The following is a 15,452-nucleotide window of genomic DNA, read 5'->3' on the forward strand; positions in this document are numbered from 1 at the left end:
TTCATTTATTAACTAGTATTAATGTACTTAATAAACCGTCAAGTTAAAACAGTTTTTTTATTTGTGACTGTTAAATGATTTCGTAGAAAAAAAACATTTGTTATTTGACACAAAATCCCCTGGCAATAATTTTATATTTACTATTTTCATTGTTTCTCTATACTGACCATTATTAAGGAAGCTGAATAAATCAACAAAACGACGGAATTGAAACTTCTAAAAAAATATTCAATCAAGTTATTTATTATTTTATACCGTATTATAAAAATATCATTAAGCTGTTAATATGTTGGTGATACTTCAGTAAGTTGGTTATGCTGTTATTGCTGCTTCAGTAAGTTGTTGGTGCTACTGTTATTGCTGCTTCTGAAAGTTGTTGGTGCTACAGTTATTGCTGCTTCAGTAAGTTGTTGGTGCTACTGTTATTGCTGCTTCAGTAAGTTGTTGGTGCTACTGTTATTGCTGCTTCAGTAAGTTGTTGGTGCTACTGTTATTGCTGCTTCAGTAAGATGTTTGTGCTACTGTTAGTGCTGCTTCAGTAAGCAGGCAATGGTGCTTCATTAAGCAGTTTATGCTGCCTCATTAAATTGTTCATGATACTGTTTATGCTGCTTCATTTAGAAGTTGATGTTACAGTTGGTGTTGTACTAATGCTCTCAGGTGGTATTTCTACTGTTTTTCCTGTTTTTTTGCTGTTTTTGGTGGCATGGTTGTTAGTGTTGTTGTTGCTGTTGCTGTCGTTTGGTGTTGTTACGGTCGTATATATATTTAAGAGTCTATTGAAGCTATAGATAAATTATATTTATATTATAAATATATTTTTATTACTATATTTTATTGAACATTGTAACAATTTTTGTTGTCATTCTAATTTTTTCATAAGCAACACATGAAAAATATTGTCTTACTATGCAGGAGAAATCTGTGAACCGACTCGTGCAAAACTAATATTTGTATATGATGACAATTAATTTTAAAATTAATTAATTTCATTAATATATGTAATTAATGTCTATTTGATGCAAGTAAGGAATTACTCTGAATATTTTTTTCAAGGAGATTTCATCAAAAGCTACGCTATTTTGCATATGAAATGGGTTTATATTACTCAGGGAAGCAAGAACTTGATAACAAATAGGACGAAGGTCTTATTTGTTATCAAGATTAATATAATAAATATAATAGATATAATATAAACAAATATAATATAATAGATAGAAGACTCCTTTGAGTCTTCTATCTATTATATTTGCCTGGCATCCAAGGACCAAGCTACACGAAAATGTTCTGTCCGTTAAAACATTTTAAATTCTGGTCATACAGGTAGCGTCTAGATGCAATATTGCAATTTATCTAACATTAAATGATTTTACTTCAAAATTTGTTAGCTTTTGTTCAAAATAATAACATTAATTATCATTAAAAAGGTTTAGGAAGCATACTAGCAATGTTCTATTGATTAACCATGTGGTGATACTATTTCTTGACAAGTTGTTTCGTAATTCCAGGCGGGATAATTACGGCTTGGCAACTTTAGCGTTAATCAGGACTGAATCAACAGGTTAGATACGTTCATGTAAACTCTAGGGAAATTTATCGAACAGCATATTATAAATGTGCGGGCCGTTTTTTCGTAGCGGAGACATATATTTAATTACATAAACGAGTATATAATGGATGTATATTAGGGACAAAATTTCCAATGAAAAAGTAGAATTTTTACTCGCTTCTTTAGGAAAATGTTGCAATTGAAACACTAGGGAACCACCTACGCTGCAATACATTCACCAGACGTACTGCGATTGCTCATTAATTATTAAATAAAACTAATGCTATAGAATATATATACTTTCTGAAATATGTACTTTGTATTAGAAAATTTTCCTTATTTATACAATTATATTTTTTTAAGAATACGCTCAAGATATCAAACCTCGGCATCGAATTACACTATCGTGAACGCTCAAATCACCTGGAGAAGCGCTTTAAAGTGACGCCATGCGTTAGTTACCTCCTGGCTGTCGGAGTGAGAGGTTACGTTTGTTTTTTCCTCCGCATTCTTTACATAGCGTGACGTACCTGAGCCACACCTCTACAACACAAGTGCGTGCATACGTTCACACTCCTATGGTGTATTTTTGTAGTGTATTTGTATCGTAAAGAAAGTGTTTACGTTTGCGTATAAACACGCGCTGTGTTGTCCTTGCTACCTGGAACTCACACACACAGAGTAAGTGTGTAGATTCTGTACACACCTGTTCTTGTAGGAAACGCCTGTGTGAGAGGCGCTTCCGTCTCATTACGTTGAGTCTCCAAGCATACTATTTTTACATGGCTTATTTACTCATATCACATTAGTGCTTTTAGATAAGAAATAATAAAGAATTAATAATTGATTTGAGAAATAACATATTTTCAATAATAATACAATCTTGGTGGCTACAAACTTGGATTACATTATAGCTTATTGATAATTTTACTTGGCAATAGCTTTCAGATAATTAGGACAATTTCCTTGAAATGAATGTACAATTCTAAAGTTTAAATCTGACATTTCTTAATAAAAACGGTTGGGGGGGGGACGCTTAGCAATTAATCGCACCTAATTTATAAAAGAGAAATTTAGAAATAAATTTAAAACGAAAAAAATATTAGAACCTAAATATTGATCTCGATATTTTCCCTTTTTCTGCAAAATGTAAATATGCATATTCAGACTTTACTTATTGAGTGATTTTTATGTAAAAAATAATCTAATAATATTTTATCGCTAATGTAATCGTGAGATGCTTTAAAAAAATAATAATAATAGTAAAATAATAACTGGATATTTCAATGTTCTTTGTCACTCTGAATTTAGCCAATCGGTAAGTGTTACCTTCTTTTGGGCAGATGATTGGGTGTTTCTTTCTTCAGTTGAATGATTTTTTTTAATATCTCAAGCATTTGAATATCTAATAATAAAAGCCGTAATATCATTTATTACGGCTTACATTTATACAATTACGTAATATCATTTATTACATTTATCATTAACACAATAAAATCATTTTGTTACATGCGTTTCGTCGTTCATAAGAAGCTTTAATAACGATGCATAAATGAACATCGATAATTTAGAAGAAATTCATACCAGAGATGAAAAAAATTTATGTCAAAAAATGTTTCTACGAAGAAAAAAATTCATTGCGATTCGCCAATTCTAGGTCGAGCCACCTCGATTAATCTAGAAGATTACTAGACAAATTCTGATCATTTTTTATGCTGTTTTTGCTAGTCATTTCCTAGGATTTCTTTTTTAATCTTTCCTTATGTTTTTTTTCATTTATGATTTGTTTAAATATTTCTCTACTTCTCTTTTCCTTATATTTTCCCGCGTCTAATAACTGCTTATTTAAATTATCATGAATAATTTATATACTTTTTTAATCAAATTCATTCATCGAATAAAATTATATAAATATTTTTACTATATCTCTTAATCACCGATTGCGTCTTCATGAAAATCAATATTCCTTATATTCTTAAAAAACGAACACTTACAACACTATCTAAACTAAAATTCGCATTGAAATTCAATGGAAACACAGAAAATTCGCATGCATTTGTCGTGATGGAGTGCAATCATTATATTAAATTTCTAGAAACAATTGCAACTTGCATGTGGTCGAAACTGTCGTTGAAAAGTGAGAGTTATTCATTGCTGGAAGTGACGTGGCATGTTCAAGTCTACATGTATCAACATGACTTGGAATAATGCTTCTGACAAGGTCTCGTTCAAACTTCATCCAATTTTACCAATGAATCTTCCTTTTGATTCATCAGATCATACGTTTAGCTATTCATTTTATTCATTCATTCATCAGATTTATTTTAGCTATTCATAGACATTCATAAATTTTAGACATTCATCAATTTTGCATGTGTGTTGAATGGACTCGTTCATCAGTACTCTGTTGTTGATCATTCCCTCAAGGTCAGATTCCAACGGCAAGCTTGTCACCTGTGTGAAGTTTATTAGAAGTTTACAGAAACTTCCTGCAGTTTAATTAACGTGCCATACAACATTTATTTCTTCCATTTAAAATACCTAAAAATTGTTGAATTTCATTCACATGACTCTCGTCCATTAACACTTTTGATATCAACGCCCGAAAAAAAATATGATATTTACCAACTGAACTACTATGTATGTAAAGTGAGATGTAAACTTGTCTTATTCATATGGGTTGTACACAAATATGATCAATAATGATCATTATTTTGTTTCATTTCTCAATGTATACACGCATGAATATTAAAAATTGGTTAATTTATGTTGTACAATTCTCGGCGTAGTAGGTTCACTGTTGATCTCATTTGCATTGCTCGTTCATGGAATCAACTTTGAGTCTAATTATACGGCAAAAGGTTCTATACCCTATTGAGAATCATAGCAGTGCTAGTGGCTTACATATACAGCTTTGTCACCCTTACCGCTGGCAGTTCATTTGCCAGCTATACACGCGTGCTCTAAGTTTTTATGGTGATGCTGAAATTGTCATTGAGACGTATTAATTGTGTTATATTGTCAGGAGGCATGCTTACAAAGTATTTACTCTAATTTTATAGATTTTCTTATGTTGCATCAATACGGTAGTAACGTTATGATTTGTTAAAATATTTGTCTACTTCTCTTATCTTTATAATATTTATTATATTAGAATCAATATAATAGGTTATATTTATTCATACTTGAGTGAGTAGCTGGCATTAACAGAAGAATATTATGCTCTTGTGTATAACTGCTTAGTGAAATATATTCGTATTCGTTAATTTCCCTTTACGGCTGCACTTCAGTGCTTAAACTTAGCCAAAGTAAAAGCAGAGTTCACCGAGTTTTTAAGGGTTAAGGCGTCACCACCGCAGTGTTAATAACGAAGTTATGCCTACAGCCATTTGCACTCAATGTTGCAGTATTTCAATAAACGTGCCTCGCAATACTTGATTCACTTCCGGAACTCCGGCCGAGAATTTGTTTCTTGAATATCGCTCGTTCGGCGATATTCGGTTAAATCTCGTTATATTATAATTATATGTTAAAATAATTTTGTTTTCAGTAAATTTATGTATCTTAGGAAAGCCATTCAAGCACATTATTCAGAGCGATATGACTGATTGTTTCTAAACTAAAAATAATGTGAAACTTGTACCATAAAAAATTAGGTGGAAAATTTTTTGGTACAAGTTTCACATTATTTTTTTTGGTGGAAAGAAAGAAGTTTAGGTGGAAAGAATTTTGGGCCTAAATTTATTTTCTTTACGTTGAATTTCCGTCCATGGATTTCCATATCATTATTAAGTTCCTTCAACACAAACGCAACACCACTATTTTGTTATTGCTACACGTTTCATGAAGGTATCTTATTCGGACTCTGAATTCTTCGAAAACCTTGTGTTTACAAAGGCTTAATTTGGTTATTAATAACATTTTGTATCCATGCTATTGGTCCGAGACATAATTTTGTCTTCGGAATATTTTATGTAAAATTTGTTTCGGTGTAATTTTCGTTCCTGTGACACATTACGTTACCATAACTTGGTTCCTGCAACGCATATTCTTTTAGCAAATTGCCAAGGGACTCACAATCCACAGGGTACGATTTCAAGGCTATAGCGTTTTAGGAAGTAACATAAGAAAGAAAAAAAAATAAAGCGATGCGTATGTCATGGAATTTTTTTTAACGAGGAAGTATACGGTGAGCTTCGCATCCATACTTGTACAATAATGTACTTCGTATCTATGCAATTTTGAATGCTGTTCTATAACAGGCAATGAATGAATAGTGAATAGTATTAGGACAAATATGTTATCGATTTCAAAACATGACATTTACGAAAATGTGAAGTTAATTTTCCTGCTGATTAGGATATGAGACAAGATGTATTCAATTTCAGAATGCTGATTTATTAGTAATGCCTTGGAAATTATTATATAAAACCCTGAATAATGTGTAGGTCTCCTGATCGATGTTTAAAAGATAGTTCAAGATTTTTGAAAAATAATTTAAAGTGTTTTCCAATGCAAATATCGGTGTCTATACATGATTTTTAAATTCAGTGCCATGAGCGATGTATTTTCTTATTGATCAAATGCAAAGAATACATTCTTTCCTATGATATTCAAAAATTATTGTGTTTTCGGTATTTTTACCTTATCTGTCTTCGCATCACCGCCTAAATAGACGAGGTGAAATTTCCCTTACTCTATAAAAGAGCAGCAAATATGCAGTTCTCGTCATTGTTTCTTTTGCTTCCTGGCTCGACATGTTATTTATTTATTATTATTTGTTATTTTATTATTTGTTATTTATTTGTTATTTATTTATTATTTTGTTATTTGGCTCGACATGCTACTTTATTTATTAATATTTTCTGCAAGAATCGACTCGACTTTTAAAATTTTTTTGCTATTTTTATCGGTGTCGCGAAACGAAAAATTAGCCGCAATCCTATTTGTGGCCAAGCAGAATTTTTTTGCTAACTATTATATAGGTGAGAACAAATTTCTTGATCTTTCGTCAAACAGTAGTTATACTTGACAACAAATTACCTAAAGTAAATTCTTTTGATTACTACCGCTTTGAGATTCATACAACTCGAAAATTTGTTTATTGAGTTTCCAAGTCATAAGAACTTGGAAGTGATTCTATACGAACCTGCATAAACTTGTTTTATTAAAAAAAAAGAAAAATTTCAGAGCAAATAACTGGCTACTATTCCACGTTTCAAATATATTTTATTTCATATAACGATTGCAAAATGAGATATTGTTGATTATACTTTTTTAAAGTGCTAATGTATTTATTTGATTTTCTTGTAGAATTTATTTTGAAGACTCGAAGAATAATTTCCAAGCTTTGCTTCCATTTGTACATACAAATTTTCTGCGTGGCATCGCTGGCTATAGGCTTAGCAAGGTAATACAATAGGCACAAAACATCAGTACTGATACTTTAATTTTTGATATTTTTAGCGTATTTTCTCAATTATGGAAAAAGGCGCCATTGTGCCCGTCATGTCCGTCCGTCTGTCTGTCCGTCTGTCTGTCTGTCTGTCCGTCCGTGACTTCACGTTTTTGCGCTCTCAGAGAAAATGCGCTCTCTGTCACTCACTGCAGTGAGTACTGAGTTATATTTTTGCATTTATGGAAAAAAAGGCGCTATTGTGCTCGTCATGTCCGTCCGTCCGTCCGTCCGTCCGTGACTACACGTTTTCGCGCTCTCTGAGAAAATGCTCTCTCTGTCACTCACTGCAGTGAGTACTGATCTAATTTTATTAATATTGCATCAGCGGTTGAACAATCCCCGGTTACCGGCCAACGTAGAATAGGCCGTGATTTGTACATAAGGATGACGTAATGAGCTATTGCTGGCCATGAGTCACTGCAGTGGCTGTTGTGCTGCTGGTACTGTGTTGTTGCTGTCCATGAGTCACTGCTGTGTGTGTTGTGCTGCTGGTGCTGTGCTATTGCCATGAGTCACTGCAGTGTGATCATATCTGGCTGAATGGAATCATACAAGGTTGTATGTTCGGTAGAAGTATGAATGAAAAACTTGGGTTTCATGTGTAGAGACCTAGAATTCAGAATTAAAAATCAAATCGAATGAAATCAAAGATTTTGCTCTCGCAGGAAATGATTTTTCATCTGTATTCAAATGGAAGTGAATGGTGAATTTTTCATTGAAAACGTGAAACACGACTGTTGCTCTAAACGAGAGTCCTATGTTGTAACATATTATATTAATTATTATTACAAGGCACATGGAACGCCATCGATAACTAATTTTGAACATCATTATTTGTTACATATCGTGAAATTCTACAGCTTTTTGTTACACATTATATTACTTTCTTTCTTTTCAAGGGCATTCCTGCCGAAACCTGTAATTTTCAATGCACTGCGCATGGGTATTTCCCTTTATAGGAGCAAAAATTTTTGTATCATTTTATTATTATGACAAATAACATTGCCTAATTTTAGCTTACATCTAAGAATTTTTCCATTATCAATGTGTGGCCATTTGAATTTTTCTGTCGGGCATTGAGAGCGCGGGTCTTAATCGTTGGCATGGCAACCTACTAACAACACATATGTGTTCTCCATGAAAACAACTGTAAGACTTTCATAGGCCTTATTGCTCTTCATTACTTACTGTGTACCTATCTAAAGTCCTTGAATAAATTTTCAAGATTCAAAATGTTCATACAACTTCAACATTGTTCAGTTGCATAGTTCAAAGTTATTTTATCTCATGTATAAACTGTAGGAAGTTTTGTTTACAATGCCGAGAACCAATCGTAAGTTACATAGCTAAAAGAAAGGCGAGCGAAAACAATATAAACAGGCATTTATAATACATCAATTCCTATACAAACGGTAACACAATCCTTTAGTAATGATAAGAAATTTTTCTTTCGCAGTCAGACAGAGATGCGAGCCATTTTGTGGAATTATAGTCGTACTTGTGTTGTAAATTCCATGTACTGTGACACGGATTACAATGAAGGAGAGAGCTTGCGTGCTGTAAGATCGTTGATACCTTGAACCTTATGTCCAGGCTTCGTGTTCTGAATATTTTAGAGAAGTAATAACAAACAGTTTGCTGTCCCTTCTATTCTACAGTAGCAAGTTTCTTCAAATGTTAGACTCGTAATGTAATAATGTTACTGTTAATCTAACTGTTTGGCTATGTTTCTAAGGAACTTCGATACATGGAAATTAAAGTTAATAATTTTAATGAAGAGAAACGAATGAAAGAACAACGCAATTTTAATAAAAACGTTGAGAAAATCGACAAAGAATGTCTCATATTAGGATTCCTTGATCAATTAAAATGGATTAAGTTCATTATCGTGAAACTTAAATAAAATCTTATCCAGTTTTATTACAATATCAATTCGCAATAGTTTACCCAATTCTTCAAATACAATTAGTTTACAATGTTTCGTCATTCAGAATCGCGTGAAAAATTGCGTGATTTAACGGACGTTCAACTGGAAGCGCACGTGAAGAACGTTACTATTCACAGACAGGTGACTTTTCGGGGAGAATTTTGAGGTCTATCCATTTTTTTAATTTTTTTCTGTTTGCATGAAGCATAGTATGCAAAAAAATTATCCGAAACATTTGATTTTGTCATTTAAATTTGTTAAAATAAGCCCGAATTTAAATTTTTAACACTAAGAAGAATAAAATAGGACCCATCGGCAAAAAATTATAATTGAATAAGCAATCTTAATCTTTTGAGTACAGAAGGTAATTCAGTACCAGACTTTGGTGAATAAACTGTTTTGTAAAAGATTAAATTGCAGTCGAAAGAATGTCAAATCGCATTTTTTCGTTCAATATTTGCATGTTTCACCAGCGTACAAATATCCACTGGCTACAACTTTCTCCGCGCACTGCTTCTACTGAACCGTGGCTCGCTTCTTCTTTTACGTCTGATGTCACGTTTCTTGTTCCGTTTTGTCAAACTTGAACGATGTAGCTAGTTTCTAATTTGTTTGCCAATGCATGCAATTATTGTTTTTTTAGTTATTTACCTTTCTTGCTGATATTTCTATTCCACTGATTGAATTATTGCAAGTGGACTGGCTTCAATTTGTTGAATTTAAAAAATTCCCTTGCTTCTGATTTGCACATATTCAGAAGATGATAATGAAATTAAAGCTGAGATGCGTCACTCCAAATTTATGCAAGAGTTACAAGTGCTGAAGTGGCAAATGTTTTAGGGAACGTGATCTGAAAGTTAAATTGCACCGCTAAATAAGTTGGTATTATTGAATGAGTTTTCCACGCATAATTATCTGTTCCATTGAAATTTCTGAGACTGTATATTTGTTGTTACATAACTCTTACTGAGAGTACATTATGGTGATGCTACAGCGCTAGTGCGCCAATGGTCACTGCTTTGTAGTCTTTCTCTGCAGCGTAACTCTAATATTATCAATAATGCTTCCGTATTGGTAAATTCGTACACAATTCTTCCATTGTGAATAATATCTCCCGTCATATTGTAGATATATTTATTTATCCTCATTGGTATTTTATACAGTATTAGAATAAAAGCTAAGATGCGTTTACATTGCAATTTACATTGTCATTCATTAAATTATTCATCATTCATTACATTGTCATTCATTGTAAAAGCAATTTACATTGTCATTCATTAATATTGATGGTTCTCAAATGAATGCATGTATGTGAATTGAATTTAGGGATGTACTTAGAAATATTTTGTCTATTTATATGCCGACGATTTTCCTGAAGACTGTTTGAAATTAATAGTTATATATAATTATTGCTGTTCCTGTTAGTAAACTATGACCTCTGATATATATAATTCATTCATTTGAGAATGTCTGCTCTTGCACATGTATGTGTTGTTTACGAAAAACTTTTCAAAAGTTTCATTTCGTTGCAAACTACAAAAGTTATTGAAAAAAATCGTGAATGAGTTTTGTAATTTATATTCTTAAATCGTATCATCACAGAATACTTGAGCAAAAGGAAGCAAAGTGAATAGTATATCTTCCAAATGCAGTTACATTGCTAAAGTGACTAATAAGGAAAATGTTGTTATTTTAATTTACAATTTCCATCCATTAAGTCGTTAAAGAAAGATACTTTAGGCTCAGTCTTTTAGATTTCTTTACATACGTAATCCCTTTCAAAAGTTTAAAAAGTAATCAATTTTGCATTTTTTTATTTTTTAGTGGACGCTTCACTCCTGAACAATAGGGTACATAAAAACAATGCAGTCTGCGAAACAACAATTTTAGTTCCTCGAATTTTATGTCATGTTCATTTCGCTTCTCGTCTGCCATCATTTCCTTTACGGAAACAACTTGAACTAAAAATCACGGTATTGTTTTCTCACGCACGCTATTCCTACTCACGATTTTCTTCATTTCTTTTGGTCCATATCGATATCTTTACTGAAAAAAATATATTTCCATACTCTGACATCGCATCATTTTTTCAAGGGCTATTAAATCAAAGGAGGGGTATTTTTATCTCATGCACCCTATTTCTCCGCCCGAATTTTTCAATTGATTTGGTCCATTGCCGATTCCTAAACTGAAAAATATCTCTTCCAGCCTATAACATTGCATATTTTTTTTTTCTATTGCTATCCAATGGAAATACCGATCTATTTTCCTTGTGATCGCTACCCAATTTTTTACATTTTCTCCGGTCCACCATCGATTCCTTGACAGAAGAAAAATATCTCTTCGGTTCTTTGACATGGCAACATTTTTTCCAGGGCTACCAAAGCTTCGCGAAGACTGAGATAAAAGAGTTGGTGCCAGTGACGCCTAGTGGGGCTATATTACGTCGTGACGTCATACATTATAGTGAACTATCAACCACTCCAGCCGCCCAAGCTTTGGGCGACCTGCTCCTACGACCACACGTCGTGGTATGGCAGCTACCAAGTTCGCAACCGGACCTGTAGCTACCCTCTCCACATCCTTGTTCTCGCCTTATGTGAGGTTAACTAGCGTTAACTTCACAGCCACGGCCGATAAATCGGCTAATTAATATTTTAGTACTTTTTTTCTCTACTCCTCATCGAAATTTTGAAACTGATTATCTTGAAAATCAATTCCAACAACCTTATACCGACCATGTTTATTAATTGTTAAACTATTCGTTACAACATTATTCTTAGTGGATTTTTATATATTCATTTGATTTCAGTCTTTCACTCCTTGTTTTTTTTATTGTAAATCCTTGATTAATCCACATTTTTCTAAAGTCTTTTTTCGGGGATTTGGCACTTCAAATATCACCGAGTTTTCTAATATATGTTTGAGTTTCCCTGAAGGCTGCAAGGCATGCTAATGCCTTAGCCTGGCATCCTTCCTTGCTTCCTGGGATCCTTCCGCAGGAAAAGTCACTAGTCGGTGTATTAAGTGAATCAATTTCATCGTTTTACTTGGCCAGTTATTCCCTTCATTAAGGCAATCACTGAATTAATATAAGTAAATTAATTAAATTTAAAGTTCCATTTTGTGTCGGAACATTTTCTATACATTTCAGGTGCGCATAGCATTCTAAGTATAATTATGTTGATGAATTCTTTCGAATCAAAATATCATAACTAAAAAGCTTTTACTCGCTAATGTGATGAAAAATCACCCATAACTTCTTCTACCTTTTTTAGCTTCAATTCCTGATCTTAGTTCCTACGATAATTTGCCAAACTTCATATGCATATTTCCTTCGATTTTTTACCACATTGTTTTCTACCATATTGGAAAAATTCACTCACAATCTCTTCAGGAATATAACTATTTACCTCCGTTTCTAGCCTAATTTCGTATTATAACTGAACTGAATGAATATAACTCAATGAAAAAAAAAATTCATTGAGTATCCCAGCATGTTCTATTTTCCATTGATTCCATTCCCTAACAAACCTTTTCGGTGTTGCCCCCTGTTTCCTGTACCTTATTCCGGGCATCTGTCATATTATCGTCAATAATTTCCAAACGGACTGCCAGTTTTCGTTAATTAAGCAAATTAAGTTGTGCAGAAAAACGAAAATTTAAATAAATTAAAGAATTTCTGTTGAGAACAAGGATGGTGAGCGAGTCTGGTCTTCTGCATGTCTTTATCTTTGTGTATATTGGATATTTCGTACATACTGAATATATTTTTTATAGTTGTGAAGCATTAATTATGAGACATTGGTACCCAGGTTTTATGACATATGCAAATAGAAGGAAACCGCGCTCTTATACTATTGAATGAATAATATAGGCATGACTGTAAATAAAATAATTCATTTCATGATTCTACGTAGTTCATATTTTTCTACTGTTATTATACCCCAATTAAATTGCTTCACGACGAAATGAGCACAATTATCTCAATTTAACATAAAATATTTTCATGTGAGACCATCACTGATTTTGTGAAGTAAGCTGCATGAATAACGCCATAATTTAGCATCCTCCCCGTTTGCTTCTGTTTTAAATAATCCAGTTGTAAGAAATTTTATTGTCCTATTAACAATTTTTCCCAATATATGCGCGACATCGATGTCCCGCACTCGTGACCATAATAATGCTAACTCAGCGTATCCTATTTCATCATCCGTTCCCAGCCTAGTAAATAGAACAAGCTAACTAAATTTCCAGACATCCTAGACTACAATTTTATGTACAAGACTCGAATTGTTAAAATTATAATGTAGTTTTAAGTTTATATTCTTAATTATTATTGTAATTTGGTTCTCCGCAACGATCACAAACGTGCAGGCTCTGTTAGACGCGCACGACAGCATAGCAGCTGATCGTCTGCCCCAGCCTTTCCTTCCTTTCAAGAGCAACAAAGCTGTGCACGAGCGGCCATCTAATTCTAGGTGAGTGATTGCTCTGGAAAATGAGTAATTCCCTTGATATGTGAGTCTTGGTAGATGAGTCATTTGCTAGATATGGGTCATCTCATTGAGAGGTTAATAAATTACTTGATAGGTGAGTAATTTCATTAAAAAATTAAATTTCCCTCTCTTGATGTGTGAGGTTCCCTCTCTTCCTTTATTGGGTAAGCAATTTTTTGATGGTCGAGTAATTTTATTGCAAGGTAAAACTTTCTTTATACTTGAGACATTATCTTGATATGTGAGAAATTTTCTTGATATTTCTATTCATTGAAAATTTTATTCTTTGATGATAAATTACTTTCTGCAGTATTAAGGATTTTTGTTCTGGAATGAAGATTCGACATAAATAAATTCTATGTCTATATTAAAAATAGATCATTTTTGTTATTTAAAGCAATATTTAGTATGACATCAAATTAGTTATTTTATTGAATAATAATATTTAATTTATAAATTTGGATGTTACCAGATACTTTTTCCACTCAAGTCCCGCGCAATGTTAACTTCAAGTTGTTCCAATTAAAGTTACTAGATTATAATAACAATATTCTGGTTGTTTGACGAAATTTAAATGCTGAATGCATTTAGGCTGAGAGTTTCATTTAAACCCAATTTATTATTGCGGATAACTTTTTTTATTTTAATGATGCGTTTAACATTTTTCATTTTACCTCGCAATAATCTAGATGCTGCCTTGAAAGAGGATATTGAAATTTAGTGAAAATACTATTTCGTGGGTACTACGCTTCAAAATCTGATTAGCCAAAGGAACCAGTTATTATTAAAAATATTACAAATGCAAATTTTCGTACCACAAAATAATGACATGTTCCTAAAAATAATTTCCGGTTAATTGGTATTAAAAAAATCATAAATAAAAAATACTCAAACTTTCTTATTATATGTAAACTAATTAAGAGATTTTTTTAGAATATAACTGGAAGATGGTCAATATTATGGTTTATTATTTTAGTAATCCTGCAAATTCCCAATCAAGTCAGATAAGTCAAATAAAAAACTATTCATTAATCAGGCCATACTGATTCCCACAGTCAAGTGAGATACGTCAAATAAAAAACAATTCATTAACGCGGCCATCCTGATTTCCGCAGTCAAACTGGTCACGTCAAATAAAAACTTTTCATTAATCCGCCCATTCTGTTTATCGCAGTCAAACCGGTCACATAAAATAAAAATTATTCATTGATCAGACCATCCTGATTTCCGCAGTCAAACTGGTCACGTCAAATAAAAACTTTTCGTTAATCCGTCCATCCTGGTTCCCACAGTCAAGTCAGATAAGTCAAATAAAAAACTATTCATTAATCCGGCCATCCTGATTTCCGCAGTCAAACTGGCCACGTCAAATAAAAACTATTCATTAATCCGTCCATCCTGATTTCCGCAGTCAAGTCGGCCACATAAACGAAGTCTTCATGCCTGAGGAGAATGGCCACCTCGTGGACACCATCAGGATGGTCGGGATACGTAGAGTGCCGAAGGACCAACCCCTCGGCCTGACGGTGAAGGAGGACGAGTCAGGATACGTGGTCATCGCCAGGATACTCGCAGGAGGCCCCATTGAAAAACAAGGACTTTTAAAAGTCGGGGATGCTATTCTCGAAGTCAACGGAGCTGAAGTAAATTCAAAATTTTCAAGGAATATGAAAATTATCACATGCATTTATTCATAAAAATAAATATCATTTTTTTAGCTAATAAATTTGTGTATGCAAGTATCTTCTTGCCACTGAATATCATTTAATTACTGGAATTTGCAATAAAGTTCGAAGTTATTCAGTAATAAATGAAATGTTATATAATATTAATTAAATTTTATTGGTCGATAAATCGTCTTATATTTATTTACCTGAAAAAGTCTCCACTCTTCTCTGATGATTTTTTATATAAACGGAGCTTAAGAACTCTTCTGCAACGTCTCTTTTTTTGAGTATAGAGCAATATAATATTTTTTTTCAGCAGCGAATATTTATATGTTTTGTTGAGTTCTGAGTA

At 32.8% G+C, this 15,452-nt stretch overlaps 1 protein-coding gene across 4 annotated transcripts in view; it reads left to right on the top strand.

Moving 5' to 3' along the window:
* LOC108675611 (protein PALS2) overlaps positions 1–15,452 on the top strand; it is a 35,461-nt gene that overhangs the window by 8,143 nt on the left and 11,866 nt on the right. For 2 of the 4 annotated variants that reach the window (XM_018163635.2, XM_018163634.2), the window contains exons 3-5: positions 11,310–11,465; positions 13,312–13,415; positions 14,845–15,076. In XM_018163635.2, coding sequence (XP_018019124.1) covers positions 11,310–11,465; positions 13,312–13,415; positions 14,845–15,076 — 492 coding nt within the window. Of the gene's footprint in view, positions 1–8,868; positions 9,076–11,309; positions 11,534–13,311; positions 13,416–14,844; positions 15,077–15,452 lie in introns of those variants that run through there. The other 2 variants (XM_018163636.2, XM_018163637.2) reach the window with 2 other exon arrangements.

The sequence above is a fragment of the Hyalella azteca genome, unplaced genomic scaffold (assembly GCF_000764305.2).
Source record: "Hyalella azteca isolate HAZT.00-mixed unplaced genomic scaffold, Hazt_2.0.2 contig9910, whole genome shotgun sequence".
NCBI classification, from domain to species: domain Eukaryota; kingdom Metazoa; phylum Arthropoda; class Malacostraca; order Amphipoda; family Hyalellidae; genus Hyalella; species Hyalella azteca.